Source organism: Micrasema longulum, unplaced genomic scaffold, assembly GCF_059751315.1.
Source record: "Micrasema longulum isolate JH-2025_06_02 unplaced genomic scaffold, ASM5975131v1 h1tg001940l, whole genome shotgun sequence".
Taxonomy (NCBI): domain Eukaryota; kingdom Metazoa; phylum Arthropoda; class Insecta; order Trichoptera; family Brachycentridae; genus Micrasema; species Micrasema longulum.
In genome coordinates this window covers 111,319-136,969 of record NW_028279114.1, presented here as the reverse complement: position 1 = coordinate 136,969, position 25,651 = coordinate 111,319, and the positions used below count along the sequence as shown (strand labels likewise).

Below are 25,651 nucleotides of genomic sequence, written 5' to 3'. Positions count from 1 at the left end.
ACATTACACAGTGTAACATTCATCATTCTGCCTATGTTTGAACATGCGCGATTCCTCAACTCTTTCATCTGTCGACTTTTGTGAAGTAAAAGAGCTGAAACTGTCAAATTGGATAGTATTTTCTGGCGATGTCTAGTAGGTGAAATAATTCAGTCAGATGAATCTCACCCACATCGCTAAAGGCAAAAGTCAACAGATGGAATGATCAAACATAGGCAGAATGGTGAATGTTGCACAGTGTGTAAAGTAGCCACAGAAACCAGCCAATGACAGGCCATAGCCCTGTAAATCCCTAGACTTACATATTTCCTTCTCAACGTTTTCCCTCTTCCGGAATAAATTTCAGTAAATATGTCCTTTTTTTGACAGCCCATAGAAATTTCACACTTCACCATGAGGTCGACGTAAATTTAACTAACAGGCTATTTTTTTTTTTTTTTTACCCTTTATTTTGACTCAAACATGTGACAGTATGCACCCATTTAGTATATTATATTTATCTCTGTGAATAAATTGATTTAACATGTACAAAATTCATTGTGTTCCAGGACCTGTCTTGCAGCAAAGACGGCACCTGTGCATCTAGTCTTGGCTCAGCCAAAATGGACGTGGATACAGACGGAGAATATATTTCAGATTCAGATTCAAATGACACCAGGCAAAACATGCCCAGGAAAAAACACCATAGGTAAGTCTGATCAAAGAGAACCGTTTGATTTGAATACCTATGCGGAGTATTATAATAAAGAAGTTCAGTGGTTTTTTAAAAATATGTACACACGGTGTGTCCGGAATTTAGAAAGACAGTAAAAATATTTTTAAACAACAAGCTGCTACCAAATGAACTACAAACTTACCAATAATTAAAAAATGAATTTGATGCTTCTAATTTCAGTAGGTATGGGAGTAAATAACACTAAGGGCCGGTTTTGTAAACATCCGTTCGTTAACTTGATGCCATTTTTAACTAACATTTAGTATACCAGCCGATAATTGCGTTTTATAAATGTTCGTAGCGTTACAAGTCTATGGTTAAATGGTTACTGGCCGATTTTGGCCGGTTAAATGCATTACGATCTGTTACCTTCGGTGCCGCTGCGGTATTTGACATGACATTGTTTTATCACATTGTTATTTGACCAAATCTCCGCCCAATTAACATGCAGATAGTCATTATTTTGGGATTTAGTTGAATTACTAGTTTTATAAGTTTTTTACTCTGCGTGGTGGTATAAAATCAACTTTAGTCTGATGGATATTCAACAGTTAAAAAAAACTTATTTAAAACATAGTTTATTAATATAAATGTATGCAAAATAACAGATAATAGTAAACACTATCCATCATTATCTGCTGTTTTCCTGCTCGCTTTTAATAATTTTAATTTTAATTCATAGTACTCTCAATTCATAGTTCTTTTTGGGTAAAAACTTTGTTCAAAATTGTTAAGTATTTGTATTTGATGTATTTTTCAATATTTCAAATACCAATGTGGCACCGTTCGTGTTTGGCAGATAGAGCTTAGATAAAAAAAAAATTCATAGACAATTGACAAAAAAATATAGAAGCTGCGACTAAAATTTGAATTTCTATGAAAATGCTTACCGGTGACTGTCCGTTAACAAAAATAGTTTATAGAACACAAAACCATCAGTTATCGTAACGAACGGCCAACGGTTCGTTAAGCTTACAGAAGTTTGATAGATGTTTATAAAATCGGCCCTTGGTCTGATAGAGTTGATAATCAAGACATTCTAAAATCGTGAGCCTTTAACCGATTACCTAAATGTGTCTGTATACAAGCTCGATACTAATACAACCGTACCAGCGGGAAACAAAATTTAATGTTACCCATTTCTCTATCTCAATTAAAATCATTTTATTGAATATGTATGATATATTTCACAGGCAACCACAATTAAGTAACGATAGCAGAAATCACAACAATAGCGCATACCAGATTCCACTCCTCCCGGTCGCCAGTAACGGGATGCTGTCTGGAGCAGAGCACGCGCCACATAGTCCATCAGGTAACCTAACCCCTATATCCGCCTAACCCAGCCTCTGTACTGTCTCTACTGCTGGTTGCCAGACCTGGGATTGAATCCTATCAGTTATGTGCGATAATATCAAAATTTCAACAACGCTCTCCTGTCAGAAGTGCAAAACTGTAAGAGTGAAGTGATGTTTAGGAAAATACTGAAAACCCACTTGTTATCTTGATCATTCTGATAAACTCTTCCCAGTCAATAAGATTTATACATTAAGCTCCTCACTTATAATAATAATAATACTGATCTTGTGATGAAATTTATATAGTTTTAATGATTTTTCTTATGTATGGCGCCTCAGTTCTTATCATGAAACTCCTTCGTTTCGTAAGTTCCTTCGTTTCGTATGTATTGGTAACGAGAGTGAAATACAGTTTTGATTGTGTTAGAGTGAGACGGATATATGAAATATAAACACTTACGATACGAAGGAGTTACATGTTAAGGGATCTGTCCAAGCTATCCATAATAAACAAATGTTAGCAAAATTTCCCAGGAGTTGCGAAAATAAGTCTGATTGCAAATATGATTGTTATGCCGTGTTTTGTCTTTGTTCCTTGCGACAAATATGTGATATTTACATTGTCAGTTTTCTGCCAATTCCACTCGGTGATTACATTCTCTTCAATCTAGTATAAACGTAATATGTAATGTTTTTTTTTTTCATTGGTCTGCAGTGCAGTTGCACTTGTTCGCATTTATCTTGTAATAATTGAAAAAATCTCTTAATCTTTCATTCAAAAACAATATGTGTTTGCGTCTACATTCAAGGCAAACAGAAGAAATGAGGGTATTGGGAGCAAACTTAGAAATCTCCAAAAACGGAAAATTAGTTATTAATAAAAACCTACCTACCTAAATAATAGTGTTATTCAAAACCGTCTCTAAATCTTGCAAAAACAGATTTCAATTTTACTTGACACCGCAACAGGCGAAGCATAATTAGATTCTCGTAATTCTTTTTTTCAACATTTTTCACAAATATCCCAGTAACTCCTTCAATGGAGATTTCTAAGTTTCCTTCCGTACCCTTGAACGTAGACACCGTCAATAGGCAGTTTTTTGTACTTTACACCCTCAACTTGTTAAAAGGTGGCACTTTTTACTTCTCAAAGCTAACTAGACTTTTCTTGTAAATATTCCATACGCAAAGGCAAGAAGTACACGTGAATTTGAAATGTTAAATGAATGCTATACTAAGTTTAGTGAATGTAAGACACAGCGGAGGGAGTAGAATGTTGATGGTAGTGTTTGGTTCCAGATTCTGGCAGACCACAGATAATAGTGACACCGCGTAAAATGGCCGCCGCTGTAGAAGCCGCCATCGCCGGAAGCAGTAGGAATAACTCTACTGACCACACCCTACAACTCTCCACTTCATTTAATTTCTCTGATCTCGTCCTACCAAGTGAGAGTTTAATACTAACAGCTGTTCTTTGCCCTTAGTTGTGTATAAAAACAGTTATTGTCAGACCAAAATAATATTTGTGTTCCTACGGCTTACCAAAATATTCCTGCGCTAGAAAGGTGAGAGCGGTGAGTGGACCTCTGACCTATGATCCGGTGATAGTGACACCACATAAAAAAAAACATCCATATTTCCTCAACTCTTCCGTCTGTTGACTTTTGTGAAGGCACAAAGGCAGAATGGTGAATGTTACACCGTGTGTAGAGTGGCCACTTAAACCAGCCAATGACAGGTCATAAGCCCTGTAAATGCCTAGACTTCCATATTCCCTTCTCAAAAATGTGTTCCCTCTCTGCTGGATATAGATCTAGTTACAAACTAGATCTATATCCAGCCAGCCTGCAAACATTTGGACACACTCAAAACATTGTAAAATTTATTTCCCCCATAAAATAGACACTGTTGTGTTTTTTTTTCTTAATGAACGCATTACATTTATTTATTTTTGACCATTAGATTTAAAATGTCCAATTACTATATCAGCCACCCCAGATATTTTGACTATTTTTATTTGAAACGTGTTCATTTACTTATTACCGACGAAGATATTTCAAATTTTCATATAAATATTAACATTTTTGTGGGAAAACATCAATTTTACTTTATAGACCACCATTGATTATTACTCTGTTGATTTTTCATTGTAATACCGGCCCCAGGTGCCAGTCTTTGGATTGAAAACAATATCTCTCTCATGGCCCAAAAAATTAAATATTTGGGTAAATCATAAGAACGCAAATATTTATATTTCCTTAAAAAAAAAAATGGTAAGATAACGTACTGACCACGACCATGAGGCGGCGGACTTGCTTTATATTCCTGTTCACTTTTTTTTGTAGGTATGGTCTTAAGCTCAGAGTAATAATGTGTCACTGCTGTAGAGACAGCATTTCGCTTTTCGATTGATATTTCTAGAATGGTTTTTGTCCGTATGGGCGGCTCTACAGCTGTGGTGTCTTATTGCTCGTAGGTTTAACGTCACTTATATTTTACAATTTTATTCGAGGATGAATATTTATTTTATTTTCTTTTATTTAGGAAACATACAGTACAGTTACAAAGTTTAATATTTTACACAATTAGACTTAATTCTAATGGACCAGTGAAGTTTCCATATTATAAAGCAATTATATGTAAGGTTAATTATGAAAGTATAAAGAAGAGAAGGAAAAAGAAAAACATAAATGAAAGTTGTTTAAAAATTAAAATTTAAGTGAAAAAAAGATATTTTAAAGTTTGTAGTTTGTAGTGAGTATTTACCAATGGAAATAATATTAAAAATTAAGAATTGAAATAAAGAATGAAAAACATGCTCAGATGTAAAAATAAAATAAAATAGTAATAACATTTTTAAAAAAAAAGGAAAAACATAAATATATACATATTTATTTTAAGGGATTCAAAGAAACGATGAGAAGAATCTTTAAGTGAAATATAAGACAGTCAATTTAGGTCAATTTAAAAAACATCTTCAAAATTAATGACACATTTTAGTAAGAGCAGCAATATTGTTTAATATGATTGAATTACATGAGATCGATTCCATTACATGTTTCTGAGCCTAGGTGGTATTGTCAAGAAACTAAAAGATTTTTCCTCACAATAACTGAAATGTTACCAAAAAATATATTTTTTATTCTATTTACTTAACATTTGCTGTTCAAACAAGCTTTGAATTAAATTCTTGCAAAAGAAGAGAAAAGAAAATACATTGACAAAAAAAAATACAAGAAACCTATTATTAGTAATTTTATGAATATATTTTTTTTAACAGAATCCTGGATTCAGACCAGGTTTTCATGAGTATGTTTTGCAAAACCACACTTTCTTTTCTCCCTCGTTCTTTAAATAATCTTTCTTAATAGGAAAATATCAGTTTTTTTTTTACAATTTTGAATTAATAAGGGTCTATGAAATCATCATCAACATTCCCTTTCCGCACCTAATAGTGCATAGGGCACTGCGTCGGTACACCAATCGTAGCGTATCTTAATCATTTTTGTTACATGAAGGGAAGATGATCAGTAAAAACACTTTAAAAAAAATTTGTCAACCATGTCGGGAATCGAACCCAAGACCTCTTGCGTGGTAGGCAAACGCGCTGACCACTATGCCACGAGGCCGACAAATATGTCTATAAAATACTGTAGAATAAAATAAAAAATCCCATTTATAATTTTGAATTCCCGTGAAAACTGTTCATTGCGTTGGCCACGCCCCTAATACGGCAGGATTTGGGTAAATTTTGAACTTTGTATGTCACTGTTTAAATTTAAAAAGATTGTCGTCATGAATCTTGACGTCACAATCATATAATATCAATATCAAGGCCAAGCATGTTGCGTTTCGTAGGAACTTATTTTTTAATAATTTCTTTATTAAAGTAATGCATGAAAACATTTGTCCACAATAACCTTATTGATTTTGAAAATACAATTAATTTTTTTAAATCCTTTCATTTCTTTTTATCTGTATTCGTAGTATGTAATGACTACACTGATACATCTCGTACCGTGTCTTTAAAATTGAGGTCCAGAAATTGAATAAGTCAATTAAGCATATCTAAAACGCATCATTGAATCGAACGAAGTATATAACATGTTTTATATTGTTTCAGGCACAAGTAGTTCAGTCCCGCCGATGGAAAACCAACGCAGTTCATCAGCATCAAGGAGTCCATCCAAAAGTGTAATTGTCAGAGCAGTAAGTGTGTTGTCACTGGTTAAACTTCTTAATTTCCATCCTTTCTTCTCTGCTTACACCCACGGTGAACCGCATGGTGGTTTGTTTCTTTCGACACTCGTTTTTGACCTGATATCACAGGTAAAAATCCTAAAAATGGAAATCAAACGATGAGAAGTCCACCTTGTAGTGTAGTACTTGAGGTCCTGAGTTCGATTCACTGGAAGGTCGACATTTGAAAGGTTGTTTTACGTTCAAATGAAACGTAATTACTAATACACTGCCCTATGCACCATTGGATCCAGGGCGGGGTATAATGATGATAATTTTCTCGGAGTATTCAGTTTCAATTTTATTTATTCATATATAAATATGTACTTTACAAAATAGGGATCTTGATTCATACATATAGAAATAATAAGAATAAAAAATCAGTTAAACAAATTATTTATAAAAATTACACATGGGTAAACATAATATCCTGAGAATAATAGGTTAAAAAAGTAAAAGAATCTTGTAGTGAAAAACTCCCTCAGAGACGTGAAAAATGACAATATCCAAAGTAATATTGTTCAACATAGAGATAGCCCTTCCAACAGGCATAACCATTGGCAGGTTGGTCCTGTATCTTAGAATGTGGAACAGTCCATGTTGATGCTGTCTAAGGTAATAACGCTCTACCGCTTATAGACCTGCTCATACGGACAAAAACCGTGCGTTACACGTCTGTTGTTATACCAATCACCAAACCAAAAATTTGGAACTCTTTTGTTCTATGCAAGCAAAATGACATATCTATTAGCAGGTTGCACATTTTTACTGAGGTAATTTTCATTTGTGCGAGTAATCCTTAAAGAAAAATTACTTTTTTTACACTGTGATATGTGGTCCCGTAATATATAATAAAATCATCTACCTTCTAGTTTTAACTGTAGTTAGGTATGTTAAAAAGATAATATTATTTCATTTTTTGGCATATGATTGTAATTTATTGTCCATAAAGATTAAAAATTTAAACAAACCATTTTTACTGAAATTCCTTTCTTAATTATTATCAATTTCTTTATGTTTTCATTTCTCCCCGCATTGAAAATTGACATGTTTTTATTTATTAGTTTAAACACTTATTTTTTTAGTGTCCATGAATATATAGACTCGATATTTGGTGAATACTTAGGCTACAGGCCTTTTTGATAATAAATTACTCGCATATGCTGTGAGCACCGCATATTAGGGCTGTCGTAGGCACTCGCAGAAGTATGTGAATGAGTTAATGAATTTTTTGTGTCTCTTGTTTAAAGGGAGATCTAATGGCACACACAGACCAGGAGATTTCCGCCCACGTCACAGTAGAGACCTCGGCCGGCCCCAGTGGGCCAGAACGGCCCTCTGTGCCCCTCCGCGACATACATCCCATTCCCAGGTATGTTGTTTCACCTAAGCTAATCTGTGGGTCTCTTCAGAACTTAAGATAAACCTCTTTTTGTACTAATAAACTGCATAAAAATTTTAACTCCGCTCATTTAATGTTGAAGACAATCATATGCGTTGTTGTTCTGCGATCATGACAAATTGTTCTACGGTGATAGTCTACCTGTCTATCTCTGTGACAATGTTCTGTCCCACAAATTGCTTTTTACACATGGACAATGGTCGGATCTTGCAACAGAACAATATTGTATTGTCCACGTTTAAACAAAGCTTTAGGCTTGTAAACTAAAATTCTGATGCCTCAGAGCTCATCAAAGCTTTCCTTCAAAATTTATAAAAAAATGCATATCATGTTTTGCCATCTTTTATCAGACTTATGCAGCATGCTCACCAGCAGTTATGACAAATACCAAGCAATATTTTTCACTTAGAATGTATGCTTTCATGCTTGTATTTAAGCTTGCAATCAATCCCTGTTTTATTTTCAGGCCTCAACCGTCGCTAGGGCAGTGGGTGTCGCACGACCTCATGTTGGGTCGCTGGCGCCTGTCCTTCGACCTGTTTGGGCGCGTATTCACCGAGGACGTCGGGCTGGAGCCGGGCTCCGTGGTGTCCGAGTTGGGCGGCTTCCCCATCAAGGAGGCCAAGTTCAGAAGGGACATGGAAAAGCTACGCAACGCCCAACAGAGGGATCTCACCCTTCACAAGGTACCCACTTCTTTATTTCCTAACACGATGCTGAAACACGTGTGTAAGAAGCGTAAGTATGTTGTCGGTAACAACATATGTTTTGAAACTAAAATAACCTTTTATATTATTGATTGGTAAGTAGTTTCCACTTTGTTAAGTGCCCTTGAGGTAGAATATTATGAAAATGGCGCTGTATAAATTATGCAATAATAGCAATGTACAAAAATTTGAATGAGCTTGAAAGGATACATGGGTATGCAGATTCTGTAGTTATGTTGTTGTTGCCAATCGACACACCTACACCTCTTACAATGAGGAAGTCCAGCCCTATGGGGTATTGGATATAAAAAATAAATGTTTTCTTACGCGCGGTAAAAATTAGAGCACTAAATTGTACTGCAGTTTCTTGTAAATGTATGAAAAATAATAATAACGAACCACTGAACGTCACTAGTTCATATAAGATATAAGTCAACTAATGATAAGAGAGTTATAAAAGGTTTACGGTAAGTCGACGGACCAATCTGCTGAGTTGACCGAGAAGAAGCGGAAGAGTAATTTAATTTTTTTCAATACAAAACTTTTAAAAAATCGTAGCGCTGATAATACAATACATAATTTATTTATTTTTTAAATTCTGGGTTAGATTAATAGTATATAAACAAATAAAAAACAAGTGAACTTCCTCATTATCAACTGTCATCTCACTTGACAGATGGAGAGGGAGCGTAGCAAGCTGCTGACACAAACGTTTGCCGAGCTCAACTCCGCGTACAGCGGATACAACCGGCGCGCGCACGGGGCGCAACCTCCTCTGGCGGTCAACAGGGTCAAGGTCACCTTTAAGGACGAGCCGGGAGAGGGTTCTGGGGTGGCCAGGTCCTTCTACACCAGTGTAGCCGAGGTAAGTGGAACTAACTTGATACATTAAGAAGTTAGTAAAGAATTCCTAATTGATGCGAATTCACCCTAGCTTCATCGGTACACTTAACTTTTCTATTATCCCTATTTACCTCGGTATGACGAAGCATGTTTTCAGGAAGGATAGGCTATCGTTGAAAAAAAATTAATGATAATATTTATTCTTCAACATTTCTTCCAAAGTGTTGCCATTTATTTACATACATTAGTTTATTGCATATTATTTGAGACATAAGTCCCAACTCCATGGGACTAAAAGTCATGTGTTGAGATGGGACGAGCAATTAGTTGACACAGACACATGAGTATATCACCACAAATAATATAGAATCAGAAACACAAAAAATAATTTTAAAAAACATATATATGGCACATCAATATGGTAAAACAGTAAACCTCAAACATTCGGAAAATTGCACATTGCACCTAAGGGCGCGTGCGCATTATTTTAACTTTTTTTTTAACATTTTTTTTTTTTCACCACAACAGGCCAGGAGGCCTAATTACAGTGGTGAATTATTATTATTATTATCATCTCAAACGTCATATGATCTGATGCATGCACTGTAACTGCTTCAAACTTAACCACTAGATGATGATGACTTGACTTTCGAAATTTACTTTGCACTCATTGACAAGCTAAAATTTATTTATTCCTCCTTCGTATTTAAAATAAGCTTCTAAGATAAGATAAAAAGTAGCCATCTCAAAATGATTTGTAATTTCAATAAATTGGTATTAAATCAAAAAGTGCTCGGTTGAACATAATTTTCGTCACTTCCAGTGCATAGATATGTGTGCCGTGGGGCAGGTGGACAGTGGACTGGAGGATCTTAAATGAAGAAAGGTATTTGGTTCGTGACCCTCCTTGTAGAGTTAAAAACTGTATAATTATAGTCAGTATCTTATTTTAAGTATAAAATTTGCCTCAGGCCATCCTTGCTAACGAGAAGCTGCCCATGATGGAGCCGAGCGGCGGGAGCAGCAGCAGCGCGGGGGCGAGCGCGGGCACGCCGGGAGGCAGCGCTGGCAGCAGCGGTGGGCGCTACGGCGCCGGGGGCAGCAGCGGGGGCGGCGCCCGCGCGCGCGGCAAGGAGACCGCCCGCCGGGTTGCGGCGCGACCCATCGGCCGTACAGCAGCAAGGTCAGATAGGTAATTTTATTTATTAATAACCCTCGGCAACATAACACTCCACTTAAGCAATAACTAGTGTAGCTGATATTTTTAATGTACAGTACAGTTCATATTTATGGATTCTATTTAATCATTTCAAAGATGGTGAGCAGTTATGTTCACACTAAAATATTTACGTTCCCTTATTTTACGCCAAAATGTTATTCTCATTTCTTTTCCATGTGTTTTTATACAGATCTGTGGCATTTAGGTAAAGAGGTACATGTCACTAAAATGGAGAAAATGGGTTAAGCCTTCCATACAATTTCCTAAACTCTCTGTGAATGGGGAAATTAAAAAATTAGAGTTGATACAATTAAAATTAAAGTTTATAAAATTGAAGTTTTCAAAATTAACTTGTTTATTGACAAAAAAATAATCTTTTAGTTAGAGCGATACTGATAGAAAGCCCTTGTAAAAATGATTTTTGGGTATGTGGAGGGAGTGCTTTTACTGTTGGCTATAATATAATCTCAAATACTACGGTTTAAAATAATTATAAAAAATGTAAAATAATTTAATAAGAAACAGGTTGTGGTCCCGTGAGTAGTGTCGCGTAGACTCCGGATCTGTATGTGTCCGGATTTTTAATGACAAAATAAAATTGAAATATTTTTTTTAAAAGAAAAAATTATGTCATATTCCTACTTTTTAAGTTGATGTTTTAATCAGTAGCCCTTCTAAATTTCTTCATATGTTATTTTAAAGGCGGAGCCTGTCAGTAGATGCACGGCCCTACTCCCCCGGGTCACCCTTGTCCCTGGGAGGAGAGCCAGGTCCCGGGGGGCCCTCACAGCCCCCTGCCCCCCTGCACAACAACGAGCACCTCACCATACACCAGTCGCAGCTGGGAGAGAGACTATACCCCAAGGTAAGCATAATACATTAGTATAAATAATTGTGTAAGGTAGAGTCTTCAAAACAGACAGCCCTACATATTGAACATTTTTTTTTAAATGGTCAAACCTGATATCTGATTGGTGGAGCGATGTTTCTGTCTCTGTAATTACATCCTTCGTCTTCCTCAATAATTTGCTAAGAGTTGGTATTTTTTTATTTATTTATACAATAATTATTTACCTATATTCTTACAGATCTGAGAATAAGTAAATAGTCGGTTATTATCACGGGGTAATTACTACAACTAGGTAACTTCAAAATCAGCATATGTGAGTACCCACTCAAAACATGTTTTTTTGTCCTCCTCTATTAATACTACAAATAGACGAGTCATGCATTCAAATCATCACAGTATGTTATAAAATCACGACTTTCCTCATCCGAGTGTGTGTTTTTGGTGAGAAACTTAAAAATGCTGATTTCGAAGTTACCTAGTTGGAGTAATCACCCCACAATATTACAACAAAGGTGGAGAACATTCTAAATAAGAAAATATGGAAGTCTAGGCATTTACTGGGATTATGATCTGTCATTGTCCACTTTACATGCCGTCCAACATTCACCATTTTTTGAAGATCCGTATTTCTTAAATTCTTCCATCTGTTGATTTTTGTGAAGTTAAAGAGCTGAAACCTTTATTGTGTGGTGAGATTCTGATTGAATTATTTCCCCTGCCAGGCGATGCCTGGAAACATTTTTCAGTTTGTGAAATACAATCTTTGTCTAAAAAAACATTTGAACTAACTCAAAACATTGTTGTTGAACTGGGTTGATTACGCCATTCTTTGACAATTATTTTTCAATTAGGAATAATTAAGTTAACTTTTCTATGTAGTAATTGAAACACAAACAAATATCCATGAAAATAAAGAAATCATTTATACAAATGAAAGTCTGACTGAAAATTGGAGCACGTTCCAATCACTAAATCTCCAGATGAAATCTTTCAACATTCAGTTTTGTTTTTGCGTATTCATTTGTACAAGTCTCATTGCGTTTGGTTTCCAGGTGCACATGATCCACCCAACGTTTGCCGGGAAGATCACCGGCATGCTACTGGAACTGTCTCCCGCCCAACTGCTCATGCTGCTGGCCTCGGAGGACGCGCTCCGCCAGAAGGTGCGCGAGGCCATGGATCTCATAGTCATGCACCCCTCGGACGCCATATTAGGTGGGTAGAATTAAATATGTACTTCATTGTGTGCATCAATTAAAATTGCGATATATGAAATTGTAAATTTTAAAACAGTTTACTGACAAAAAAAAACATTAAGATTTTGTATGAGTGAGACCAATAGGAAAACCCACGGTCTTTAAACAGTTTCTTTTTTTTAATTTATTTATTGAAATCTACAGTCAAATACAATAATATTGTATAAAATAATAGATAGAGACTTAAAATTATCTCAAACTTATAATTATCAATATGCGTAATGTGTCATAAATAAAGTTATATTGTACAAGAAAAGAATTTGTAAAACCATAAATAAAATGTTTGTACATATTTACCATTGTAAATTTAAAATAAAATGTAAAAATAATATTATATTTACTCATCACTACTCACCCACGGTAACAATGCCCGCATGCTGTCGCTGATTTCCCTTTTGAATTTATTATTATTCAAGTTGAGGATATCACTCGCATTGGCTCCAATAATATTATTGTATAGGTTGCATATTCTATAAATGCACGAATTTTTGCTGCATTAGTGTTTACATCGGTGCAGTACAATAATTTAGTGTGACAGGTATAGTTAAAAGGTACGTGGAAATTAATTAAACTTAGTAAATTGGGGCAGTCAGTAATACCATTTAAAAGCTTAAATAGGAACATTAAGTCAGCAATCTGTCGTCTATTATCCAAAGAGTTTATTTGAAAATGTACTCTCGCTTCATTATAATTATTGAATTGGTAATTCTCTCTGTATGATAACATTTAATTAATTTATTTTGGACTTTTTCTATTTTATATTTGTGGTTTCGGGTATGTGGAGGAATTACTTCCACTGCATCTACCGGTGTACTCAAACTAAGCTCCCATAAGCGGTTGTCATAAATGATTTATTCCTTAGAGATACTACCTTCATTGTATCTCTTCTCTGGACAACTTAGTTAAAATAACAACATAGCTTAGATGATAACTATCCTTCTCTTCCTATAATGTAATTTTTGTACTAGATTTGGACGTGTTTACGTTGTCGGAGCGTGGTGCAGGCCCTTCTGGAGTTCGCAAGGAGGAGAGCAACGCCACGCCCCCCGGGGACGAGGCGGCACCCCTGTTTTACGCGCCCGGTAAGCGCGGCTACTACAGCCCCCGCCAGGGGATCCCCACCCCGGAGAGGGTCAATGCCTTTAGGAACGTCGGCAGGTAAAATCCAGTTCTTAAAATATTATTGCAATCCTATTTATTATTATAATTATAGTAGATACATATCAGGCTTCCATTTTACATCATGGATATGTTGTCACACATAATATTGTACAAAAAAAGTCTGTAAAGACGGTAGTACCACAAAGTTGGATAGATTTTATTTTATAAAAGTGTTTATTAAAAAAAATGTTTATTGTATCTTAATTTTATTTACTTTTTATGTTCTTTATTATCACTATAGGATTATTATAAATATTTTCATGCAATAGATAGATATTTTTGTGTCCTTTTATTTAACCATTTGTGAATATTTCCCATTTGACGTGAATAAATCAAATAAAGCAATAAAATCAATCATACTGAACATTATGGTGTGTTCCAGGGTAATAGGGCTGTGCCTGCTGCAGAACGAGCTGTGTCCCATGTTCCTGAACCGCCACGTCCTGAAGCTGCTCCTGGGGCGGCCCGTCCGCTTCCACGACATGGCCTTCTTCGACCCCGTTGTGTACGAGAGCCTCCGCCAGCTCGTGCTGGACGCGGAGAAGCCTGAAGCGCACGCTTACTTCCAGGAACTAGATCTCAATTTCAGGTAAGGATGTCATATATATATATATCCAAAGACTATAAATCAAAATCAACTCGACAATGTTTCATTCCTTGCTTACAATTTGAATGGTTAACATTCAAATCGGGTTTGTGTTTGAAATGCAATTATATGTCATTTTTACAGCTTACTTAACTGATAAAATCCTCCGAGGCTTTGTTTCAATGTTTTCACATTTGAAAACCCGCTTTTTCTTTATTTTTTTTAAAAATCTCTTTTGTATGTTTTCTGGTGAAAACCATTAATTGCATTTGCTAATATTTATTTTCGAAATCTCATCCATTGAAACAATTTAAAGAAACTACGATTGTTTCATGAGTATGTATCATGTCCAAATATGTTCAAAAGACTTTTGTCGAGTCAAAAATTAAAATAGATTTCAATGCATTTAGAAATATTTTTATCAATATACCGACAATATACATTGTCATCATTCCCTCATCACCAATCGCCGTATATTGTAGTAAAAAAAAACTTAACCACAATATCTTAGCCCTTCAGACTAACCCTAAAAAAGGCATTTTTGAGGTAAAAATGAAGCATAAATGACGTCATTTTATAGGCTAAAGTCACCATGGTTACTTACTCAGAAAAAAGTGTAAATCTTAATTATATTGCATTGTGAAAAGTGTGACTTCTAATAAAATCACTAAAGGCAGAACAAATTTGTTAACAGTTGAGGCAAATTTTTATCACTTTTAAATGACAGTTTTCTCCCCTAAAACGGTATTTGTTTTGTGTTTTAAGTATTTGTATAACAAAACATAAAAAATAAACATGTTAATAAATATTTATTTATATAAAACACATTCACAACAACAAAATGTAATAATTATTTGTAATACTTCCTTCCCGTTACTCTTTTGGGTTTTAATGTCCAGATTGTAACCGAGCCAAAGTCAGTGAACTAAGTTTTAGGCACCTTGCCACATTAAAAACCTTCTAGATATATGGAAATGTATCTGAAAGAAAATGTTTCCAATGGAATTTATAATAACTTTTTTAAGGAATTGTGTTGTTTCCATAAAACTTCCAAAACACAAATGCCTGTTCTTCCAGTTCTCCAAAATTTTGAATTGCAATTTGTCAAAGTGACTTTTTACCTTAATGGCGATGATATCATAGTTTTGAAAAGAAAAAAAAACAGGTGCAAGTCCAGAGAAGGGCAATTTAAATTATGGTTTCTCATATGAATAAAACATATGAGTACTGCTTAAGGGAACTTTGTTTGAGTTCACTGGAAGAGCGGAAGTGGCTGAAACATTTAATTTTTTTTTTTTTTTTTTTATTTAAATCTTAAAGTAGGGCACACATATCATACATATTGTTATGTGTGTTCTAATAATAACATTGCAAATATATTTAATTTATAAATTGTTTATCACATATGTCTTGACCATTATTTTAAATTTTGATATGTTTTTTTCTTCATAAATATTTTTTTCCATTTCGTAATACTTTTTAATTGCTTTAAATAAAATTTAATTTTGTGACTTTGCCTTTTTCGTAAATGGAAGTTTAATTTTGTTCTTTTCTCTAGTATTGTGATCGTGTTCATGCTGTTTCCGATCAATTTTTTTCCAAAATTCTATTTTTTTATTAGAGTTTATAATTTTATGAACAAATATCATTGTATTGTAAAATATTCTTTGTTTATATGTTAATAATTTCATTTCATTTACCATCGACTTTACCCTCGTGTATCTGTTTTTTTTCAAAATGATTCTAAAGGCTTTATTTTGTAATACAGTTAGTTTATCTATGTTTTCTTTGTTTGATAAAAATAAAATGCTACTACAGTAGTTAACATGTGGTTCAATAATGGCTTTGTAAATAGTTTTGCAAGAGTCCTTATCAATAAATCTTCTGATCCTTCCCAAAATTGATATTTTTTTTGCAATCTTATTTATTACCATCTTAGCGTTTTGGTGAAATGTAAGTTTTGAATCCAACATTACACCTAAATATTTAATTTCAGTGACTTCATTAAGTTTTTCATTTTCTATTACAATTGATGGTGTAATTTCTGTTCTTTTGTTTCCTATATTCATATATTTAGTTTTGTTAACATTTAATTTTAATTTATTAATTTTTAGCCACAGTGATACATTATTAAGATCATGATTTAGTCTGTCCATAATTGTTTTATAATTTTCTCCCGATAAATATGCAATATAAATGTACCGAAATTAAAATCAATGTTCACTATGAATAATAACCGCCATCTCAGTGGTCTATTAAAATGAAACACTACCTCCTTCACAATCAACCCCAGGACGAAGAACTTCCTGTCAAATTAAATTGTGAAGCAATAGAAAAGCCTTTCCGAGAAAATAGAACTAATATTGACTCCTATATATATATATATGTTTGGCATACTAAATGGTATAATCGATGTGCCATCATTACTGGGCAGGTAAAACTCCATATTCCGACTTGAGTTGAGGAACAATGAAGTACTGTTCGTATAGTTAACTCAAGACAAGATCTGGACTTTTTTGGTTTAATTTTACGATTTAAACGAGCACTAAATAAACAGGCCATATCTTGTCTTGATGTCCCTTATGTTTGTCAATGCTTCTTTCTTATTTTTTAATGTTATTATCTATTCTTATATTGTAATATTATTACCCTATGAATTGTATAAATGGACAACGCCCGTAAATAAATAAATAAAGTGATTGGTACACGCTCACTACGCAAGCTTCAAAACCGGTCAGTAATAATATAAAAAATATGTGGTAAAAAACAATGTTGTTTTTTTTTTATCGAAATTAATCTGATCTGGGTCAATTTACTTTCTAGAGATTTCATTACCTTATAAACTACAATGTTTTCTTGAAACATGTCAATCTTAAAAGGTGATAATCAATTGTATCTAATTGTCCCGAATATGTATAAAGTGGATGTGTTTTATTTTAGTTTGGAGGTATGTCCCGAGGAGGGAGGCGGCTGTGTAGAGTTGGTGAGTGGAGGACGCGACCTCCAAGTGACAGCAGTAAACGTGTATGACTATGTGAGGAAGTGCGCCCACTACAGAATGGTCCGAGCTCAACAGAAAGCCCTCGAGGTACTTATGTCCCTTATTTAGTCCCTAGTTGGGAGTATATTATTCTACACTATAATTCACCACTTTAAATCGGATTCTTGGCTTATGTTGTAAGGAAATACGAAAAGAAACAACAATGAGGAAGTTAGGTAGTTGTTTTTAAAATATATATGAATACTATTAAACTAAGCCAAAAAAAAAAATTTTTTTATCTTTCTTATCTCAGCTCTATGATTTTTTTTAAGTTTTGTATTTTAAAATTTTTTGTATTTTAAAAAATACTTCACAATTTCCCTTTGTGCTAAATTTGCTCATTGAGGAAGACTGATAATATCCGACATAAGCCCTCCATATAATTTGCCAACACAGTGAAAGGAGAAATGAAAGCGGTAGACTTAAATTCAATTGAATTTCCAGTTTTCTGAAATTGAAAAAATTAGTAACTTGATGTTTGACAATTTTTTTAGTTTTTATGAGTCCACCGATAAAACCCCCGGTCTTCAAAATGGTTTTTCGGCTATGCCGAGAGAGTGCTTTCACTGCCTTTAAACCTCTTCCATCGGGGTATCCATTTAGTTAGAACTTTCGGAGCCCTATAAGAAGGAGAGGCCAATAATAATTGTATTTGTGCAGGCGATGCGACAGGGGGTCCTGGACGTGCTGCCTGAGGGCGCCCTGGACGGACTGACAGCTGAGGACCTGCGCCTGCTGCTGAACGGCGCCGGCGACATCAATGTTGCCGTGCTCATCTCCTACACCTCCTTCACCGACGAGTCGGGCCAGCCTGGCGACCGCCTTGCGCGCTTCAAGCGCTGGCTCTGGGCCATCGTTGACAAGATGACGCATCTAGAGCGACAAGATTTGGTAAGTCCAAACTATGTAAATAAATCACATTTAGAATTTATTCTTAAAACACTATTGTTTATTTTTATGTAGTTTTTCATATGTACACATAATCTACAGATTTAGTGGCGGTCGGCGATTTAGTAGTCATTGTCTGCGTCTTCCCACATAATGTCATTGAATATTCGCTTCACATGCGCTTAAGTCAACTCAGTTTCTGTGCTTTTTTCAATGAAGTATCATAATGTAGTCCTCTTTCTGTTAAATGTTAATTAGGCACAATTTTTTTTTTAAAATAATTTAATAGACAGGCTTTTACAGCGATTGTATGACGCCATTGAGTATAAGACGCACCCGGAATTTAGAGACACCGAAATAGGGAAAAAAATGCATTTTATAGTCGAGGAAATACATGAAATGTCTCTTTCCAGGTGTACTTCTGGACGGGCTCGCCCGCGTTGCCCGCGTCGGAGGAGGGCTTCCAGCCCATGCCGTCAGTGACCATCCGGCCCGTGGACGACGCGCACCTGCCCACGGCCAACACGTGCATCTCGCGCCTCTACGTGCCGCTCTACAGCTCGCGCGCCGTGCTGCGCCACAAGCTGCTGCTCGCCATCAAGGCCAAGAACTTTGGCTTCGTATAGGTACAACCGACTTTATCACAACTTGATAACCATTTTCTACCACAACTATTTCAGATTACTTTACCGAAGAATTTCGTTTTAAGAGTGTGTATAGACAGCGAGTAATTATTTCTATGGAATTACGAGTTTTTTTGTCACACCCACTGTAATTATTTCATTATGTATAATTGATATTAACATTATATTTAATAATTACGTGTATCTTATATATGGTACTCAAAAAAGCCATAGATTTTCATGCCCGTGAGAGGGTAATTTTAGGATGGTCTTGACGAAATATTTCGTCATTCGTAGTATAATAGGTTATAAAATGACTTAATTTTTTTTCACATTTGCGGACTCTTTTTTTCTCATAGGATCCACTAATATGAATAACTTTTTTATTTTTCAAAAAATATTTCACTTCAGATTGGACCTAAGTTGATGGTTTGAAATCTTATTCAACTAACAAAACTGAAACACTTTTTTAGCCAACTGTTTTTTATTGGGACACAATATCAATTGGGGGGGTAGGTAGGAAGAAATTGTCTTAAGGCCCGCCCTATATGTATGTAATTTGTATATGTAAATATAGTGTTAAATAAATAAATATCCCCTGTCGTATAATTACCTCAGTTTTACGTAGGCTTTAGCCATCTTTTTATATCAATGTCTTTTGGACTGACGGCTATAGTCATCATTTCCTAAATGAGAGACAGTTTTGACGACTATAGCCGGCATAGCCACAAACGTGTTAAAAAACTATATTAGTTTAAAAAAAACAACAGCATATCAAACTTATGCGCCTATGAAAATGAGATGTTTTTATTCTCTTTGTTTTTTATACAACTAGCTTGACTTTAAGGCCACAGTCTCGGGCTGGAAAAAACTAGATTCACAGAAACATTTCATTTCCCAAGCAACGGGGTTGTTGGTGCTTGGAATAAGCTCCCACAAGAGCTGGTCTCAACATGCAGAACCTGGGGAAACTTAGAACAAAAATGGGCTAGATTTGTTTTAGAAATGTTAAATGAGCATACGCTGACACCTGACTTTTGTTAAAATTGATTTAAGCATATCAGCTTTAAGCTGCTAACTTAAAATTATAATAATAACCATTGTTTTTCATTACACATCATCATTTTGGCACAGTTACTTTAATTAGTTCTATTTAAAACTGGACAATATATATATCCAGTATTTGATAATGATTGTGTTTAATGAAATTTATACATTTCGAAATGAGAGTTGTTGGTGTCGAGAAGATTATAATAATAATAATTTAATTTTCAGATGGACAATATCGGAGACTCCCCTGACACGTTTTCAGTTCAAGGGAAGTTGGATCCGGAAAAGGCTCGCAATAATAATAACCGAGGTATCACACTAGTGAAACATTTGTACATTGGACGCTAAGTGAACCCCCATATTGCTAAGTGTAATGGGCAAAGGTTAAACAAATAAACTCCAAATCACTTAAGGGATTCTCGTATAGGTTTGTTTTTTATTTTTAGTGTGCTGCGATGACAATTTTCATGAACGACTCGACTAAATTTATTGTCTCATCTTACAGCAACACTGGGGAATAGAAAATCTAGCGTTCAGTTTATGTACAAATCACTAGAACCACAAACGGTGGCATTTCCCACTCGGCTCAACATCTCCCGAGCGCTTCCCGCTCTGTACTGACCGAGCGATGTTTTATACATTTGAATGGAGGAATGTGTTACGACAGAGGAAATTGTTTTGGTCTATGAACGGTGATAAAACTTCTATCTCTGATTTCCTATACGAATGGGACGTACTTTTAATAGGCCTATTTTTATATGGATTAAAGGTTGTGGATGGTCCGGATGTGGGGCGTGTCCGAAGGACTGATTAGTTAGAAATATTTGGAGACAACTTGCGGGTACTCATAACCCGCGAACTCTCAAAAAAATAACCTTTCAATTTCTCTCTAAACCTGTTGCACACGTCGAGTATATTATTCTTTATTGTTTGACTAAGTTTAAGTCTTAACAGGACCTTTGATGAACATAAATATCGGAGACGCATTAGTTAGTTAGGATACTCGGAGAAATGTGCAAAGGTAGAGGAATGACGGATGATGATTTATATAACTCTGAAAGTGATATGTGTGGATATTTTTATAGTTTCAACTGTCAGAGGCGCGGAGAGGTTGTTTTCCAAATTGTGATTACTGATGGTCGTCTCTGTGTCGTTCTCGGGCTCGATAATAAAGCAATATGTTAGATCTCTTATCCCCCTCTCGTTATACACAATGTGAGATGCTGATTTGTAAACTAGGATCCAGTGTTGCTGCGATGTAAAAAATACCACTTTAGTTTCTTCTTTCAATAAATATATTTCTTTGTTTTTGTTTTAAGTCTGAATGTGTTTTAATTTTTCTTGTTTTTTTTTTTTAATAACATTATTATCGCTTTGTTTCGGTCGAAGGCGACCGAGGAGCAGTTTTTTAAGTATGAAAATAAGATATAAATTTTTAAAAGTTTATAAATATTACCTTTATTAAACACACAATTATGAATTGTATTAGATGATCTAAGTACGTGGTGTGTGAGAAGCGGCCATCTTCAAATTGGCATGGCGACTATAATATTACGTTATTTATTTATTTGCATTTCACCCCCGGTGGTGATTCTCCTAATCGTCGGCTTCTTCCGATCCTCGATTGCCCGTAATTGTTACGCGAATTTGAAAGTGGCCCGAATGTAATTTTAAATTGAAACTATATCAGCTGAAGAGTCACGCTGACGTCCCGTGCGGAGAATATTGCATAAATTAGGTTTTAGTGTGACATTTACATAAGCTAGAGCATCTGGCCGCGCCCAGAAATGGACAATGATAATTAATTTATTTCCGCCTTCGGTTATCCTGAACATGTTGCTAGACTAAGTTTACCGACGTCGCCACAACTGCCCTTCCGGCCCGGCTCTGTAGACATTACAGACAGTCCTTTCTGCTGCTTTTCACTCCCCCAACTACCCTTATGCTCTGGCAAGATTGGCTCCTTTTTGTTTCACTTTAAACGTAATCTTGTAAAATACTCCCCATTAGTGATGCGCCGCGGAAGTCATGAACGGCCGATCTTGTCAGAATATAACGCGCGTTATTATGTTTCTTTCTTAGCAGGACGCTTCCTTGCCACACATGCCTATATCACTATTGGCAGTCTTTTTTATTTGTTAGTTAGCATTAAGGCAATAAGATGTATATGATTAGATATATATTATTATTAAAACATTGTATCATTAAATCTGTTTTTTATTCAATGCATCCTTAACCTGAATATCCTAAGTCAATCGAGGTTAACCCATTGCACCACTAATAAAGATGACATAATTTGTTCATACAACACACCATTTAATTTAGACACATTTTTTATTACAATAACATAGAGAATAAATTAATATTTTGTAATAAATAATGTGAAATAAATTGTGATTATTATGTTTTATTATGAAATCAGCAACCGAAATATACTTATTTATGTTATTTTTCGAATAAAGTTATTGTCATTCAGTTTTAATGTAAAAAAATCACTTCAAAGACAAAACGGCGAATTGCCGGCTTTGTGTGTCAGTGACAAATTGACCTTGGCTGGTGATTCGCTGGCTTTGTGTTGCAATGGGTTAATGTTGCAGTTGGTATAATTGCATTGCTCTAATATATGTATTCCTAACAGAATAAAAATTATTTTAATCTGTCCATGCCTCAGAGAAGAGTAATAATTGAAGAAAGGTGTTTCAAATCAAAAAAGATTGTTAAGAGAAAATCAATTTTTTGCTCAGAGTAATAATGCGTAACCTAGAGAGACGCCGTATCACTATGTTTCATTGAACGCAAGTGATGTTGGTTTGCTAGTTGGTAACCAATTGGTGACCATTTTGTTTTATTTGACAACATAAACATAACGCTTCGATCGGATGCTTTTGTAGCTGTGCTTGGCTTTGTTTGTAAATAACTTGGATATTTACGTTATAATAAATAAAAATCGACTATGGTGAATTGCTGCCATCTAGCGCTAGGTAGCTTCATTATCAATCCGCCCTCGTATGTCGGGGCCGCACTAGGCATCCATATAAAGTATGAGTTTTTATCGAGTAGAGGTCGATTCAAATTTTACTAAAAAATAGCAACGTTAACCTTAAAATCGCATCCAAAATGACGTGTCCAAATTTCAGGACGCTATGACTTGCCGTTTCGATGTGATGTGACGGACAAACAAATAAACTCATCACAGGATTTTGGTTCCATGGAGTTGGGATTTATGTCTCAATAAATGTAACATGTATATTGTGAATAAAATAAATAAAAAAATAAACACGCATGTATTTTCAGTTTTATAAAATAAATATAGGCGAATTGTAGAAAAATTAATTAGAATAACCCTGCAATAATAAATACACAGGTAGATATTTAAAAGTATTTACAATGCAAATTAATATCCATTTGGCAATTCTCGACCTGAGTACGGCCCATGGTTTTGCTGCGAACTGTAGCTAATTTAATACCCAATGGTCGAATGGTTTTCCTAAGTTTGGGCTCCTCTTTAGGTTACGCATTATTACTCTTGAGGTTTTTTGTGTTTTGTCCATTTTTATCAGATCAAGTTTTTTTTTTTCATATTTTTAAAGCCATATCTAATTCAGTGCAAGTTAATGAACAAATTTGCTTGCTGGTTACGCAGCTCTTAATTGTGATTACAATGACATTTTTATTTTGAAATTCATAAATTTTGTCTTAGGACTCTGAAAAATCGCTCTTTGATTTGTTCCCGCTTACAGAGATGCTCTTTTGCTCTATTCCATAGAACAAGAGTGATACATTTTATTTTTATCTAACGTGTAATGGACTGTTTCTGTTTGTCACATAACAAGAATGTCATCTGCATTTATAAAGGTTTCAGCTCTTTAACTTCACAAAGATCAACAGATGGGATAATTAAAGGAATATAGACGTTCAAATATAGGCAAAATTGTGAATGTTACATAGTATGAAAAGTGACCATTTAAACCAGCCAATGACAGGTCATAAGCCCTGTAAATGCCTAGACTTCTATATTCTCATCTATAAAATGTTCGTCTCTTGTAATATATTGAGATAATAATAAAATTATAATGTCGCATTAACATTTGGTTAAAAAAAAAAAATAGAGTACAAGAAAGCGAATGTGCTTAATTAAATGATTAGGCGGTTGAAAAAACCAATTACTGAATTACTATTTATTTATCTTACTGGCAAACAAAAATATTTGTAAAATTCAAACGTCAACATTTGCCACATTTAGCGTGGATTCCATAATGTACATTATTTTATTTGTTATAAATATGGAGGTAATTTGTAAAATGTTTATTAACTATTAAAGACATTTACCTATGATCGAAAATTTAAATTATTGTTTGAATTTTGACGCAAGACTTGGGACGGATGGAAATTTTTTGATCTTTTGTCTATGGACGAATGGGGTTGAATGTAAAATGTTTTTAACCATAAACAAAACTGGTCATCTCTGGGCTGGTTTTCCGAACGCGTTTACAGCGCGCCATAATGCGTAGTTAGTACGTAAAAACGCGCCACACCGCACTATAATTTAGTTTGGAATACCAGCCGGAGTAATGCAGTAAAGGCTAAGAAAGATTTTTGACCCCCGCACGGGAGATTCCAGGGGTGCTATCCTGAACCACTCTCGTGGCACGAGAAAACAATTTTCCCGTGTATTTTGTATGTAAATACACGAGATAATACGTCCACGAGAGCGTTTGTAATACCAGCCCTACTTCGATTGCCGGTGAGAAGGTAAAAATTAAATATGACTTTTCTCAAGCCTGGGTGTTCTCTGCTATAATTTACCACTATAATTGGACCTTCTGGCTTATATTGCTAAAAGAATACAGAAAAAAAATCATTTTAGCTACAAATGCAAAGAGGATTCTCCACAAAACTTCATGCTGAGCTCCAAGGGTATTTACACTCTTTAGCGCTGCACTTTTCATTAAGTTTTGACTTACCCTATTGGTTGTATAGTACACATAGTTCCACGTCAAAAATAGACGTTGTTTAAATGTCAGAAGCACTTAGTTGTATAAAATAGACCAAATATTAAGGGAAAATATCTACCCTAATAAAGAATTCAGCTTTATTACTTCACGAATGATAATTTATCATCGTCATTTTATGTCTGCTCCCTGGTTGGAGCATCCAGTGTTCACAAAGAGCCTCCAAGCATCTCTGTCAGCTGCCAGCTTCTGTGCATCCTCCCAAGTCAGATCCACTTCCCGTAGTTTCAACGTGAATTTCCGCTAATGAACATTCAACACTGAACGTCCAGGGGTGCTATTCTGAATCACTCTCGTGGCACGAGAAAACGGTTTTTCTCGTGTATTTCGTAAGTAAATACACAAGATAATACGGCCGAAACAGCGTTTGGAATGCTACCCAGGAGATAGGAGAACCCGATGTCTTATAAAATATGCGAACATGAGAAGGAACAACTTTTTTTTAACGCTAGTTTCCGAAATAACCTAATGTTATTGGTACTATATGTAAAATGTATCGTTGAAAGCAAAATGGTGCTTGTAATAGTTATTTGTACTGTATTTATTTTAGATTGTTGTACAAATAAAATTTGAACATTTGGTTATTTAAAGTGATTAAGGCATTTTCAATATGTTTACTATTAGTATTTTGTATCAAAATGTGCCTGAAATTTATCAAAACTGTCCTCGTCAAATTATGAAATTTTGTATTGAACAAAATACAATATTATATGACTATGATTTTTGACATTTGTTAGCCACCGAAATTATTTTTTTTTACAA

General features: G+C 34.9%; 1 protein-coding gene across 6 annotated transcripts in view; it reads left to right on the top strand.

Annotated features, from left to right (window-relative positions):
* hyd (E3 ubiquitin-protein ligase hyd) overlaps positions 1–22,086 on the top strand; it is a 73,814-nt gene extending 51,728 nt beyond the window's left edge. For 3 of the 6 annotated variants that reach the window (XM_088238670.1, XM_088238668.1, XM_088238667.1), the window contains exons 40-55: positions 549–688; positions 1,909–2,030; positions 3,313–3,459; positions 6,137–6,222; positions 7,503–7,624; positions 8,121–8,340; positions 9,038–9,226; positions 10,176–10,396; positions 11,126–11,288; positions 12,326–12,488; positions 13,498–13,687; positions 14,073–14,279; positions 17,217–17,364; positions 17,977–18,207; positions 18,618–18,830; positions 20,103–22,086. In XM_088238670.1, the coding sequence (XP_088094796.1) occupies positions 549–688; positions 1,909–2,030; positions 3,313–3,459; positions 6,137–6,222; positions 7,503–7,624; positions 8,121–8,340; positions 9,038–9,226; positions 10,176–10,396; positions 11,126–11,288; positions 12,326–12,488; positions 13,498–13,687; positions 14,073–14,279; positions 17,217–17,364; positions 17,977–18,207; positions 18,618–18,830 (2,562 nt within the window). In that variant the 3' untranslated portion in view covers positions 20,103–22,086. The remainder of the gene's footprint in view (positions 1–548; positions 689–1,908; positions 2,031–3,312; positions 3,460–6,136; positions 6,223–7,502; positions 7,625–8,120; positions 8,341–9,037; positions 9,227–10,175; positions 10,397–11,125; positions 11,289–12,325; positions 12,489–13,497; positions 13,688–14,072; positions 14,280–17,216; positions 17,365–17,976; positions 18,208–18,617; positions 18,831–20,102) is intronic. The other 3 variants (XM_088238669.1, XM_088238675.1, XM_088238671.1) reach the window with 3 other exon arrangements.
* The last annotated feature ends 3,565 nt before the right edge of the window (positions 22,087–25,651 follow it).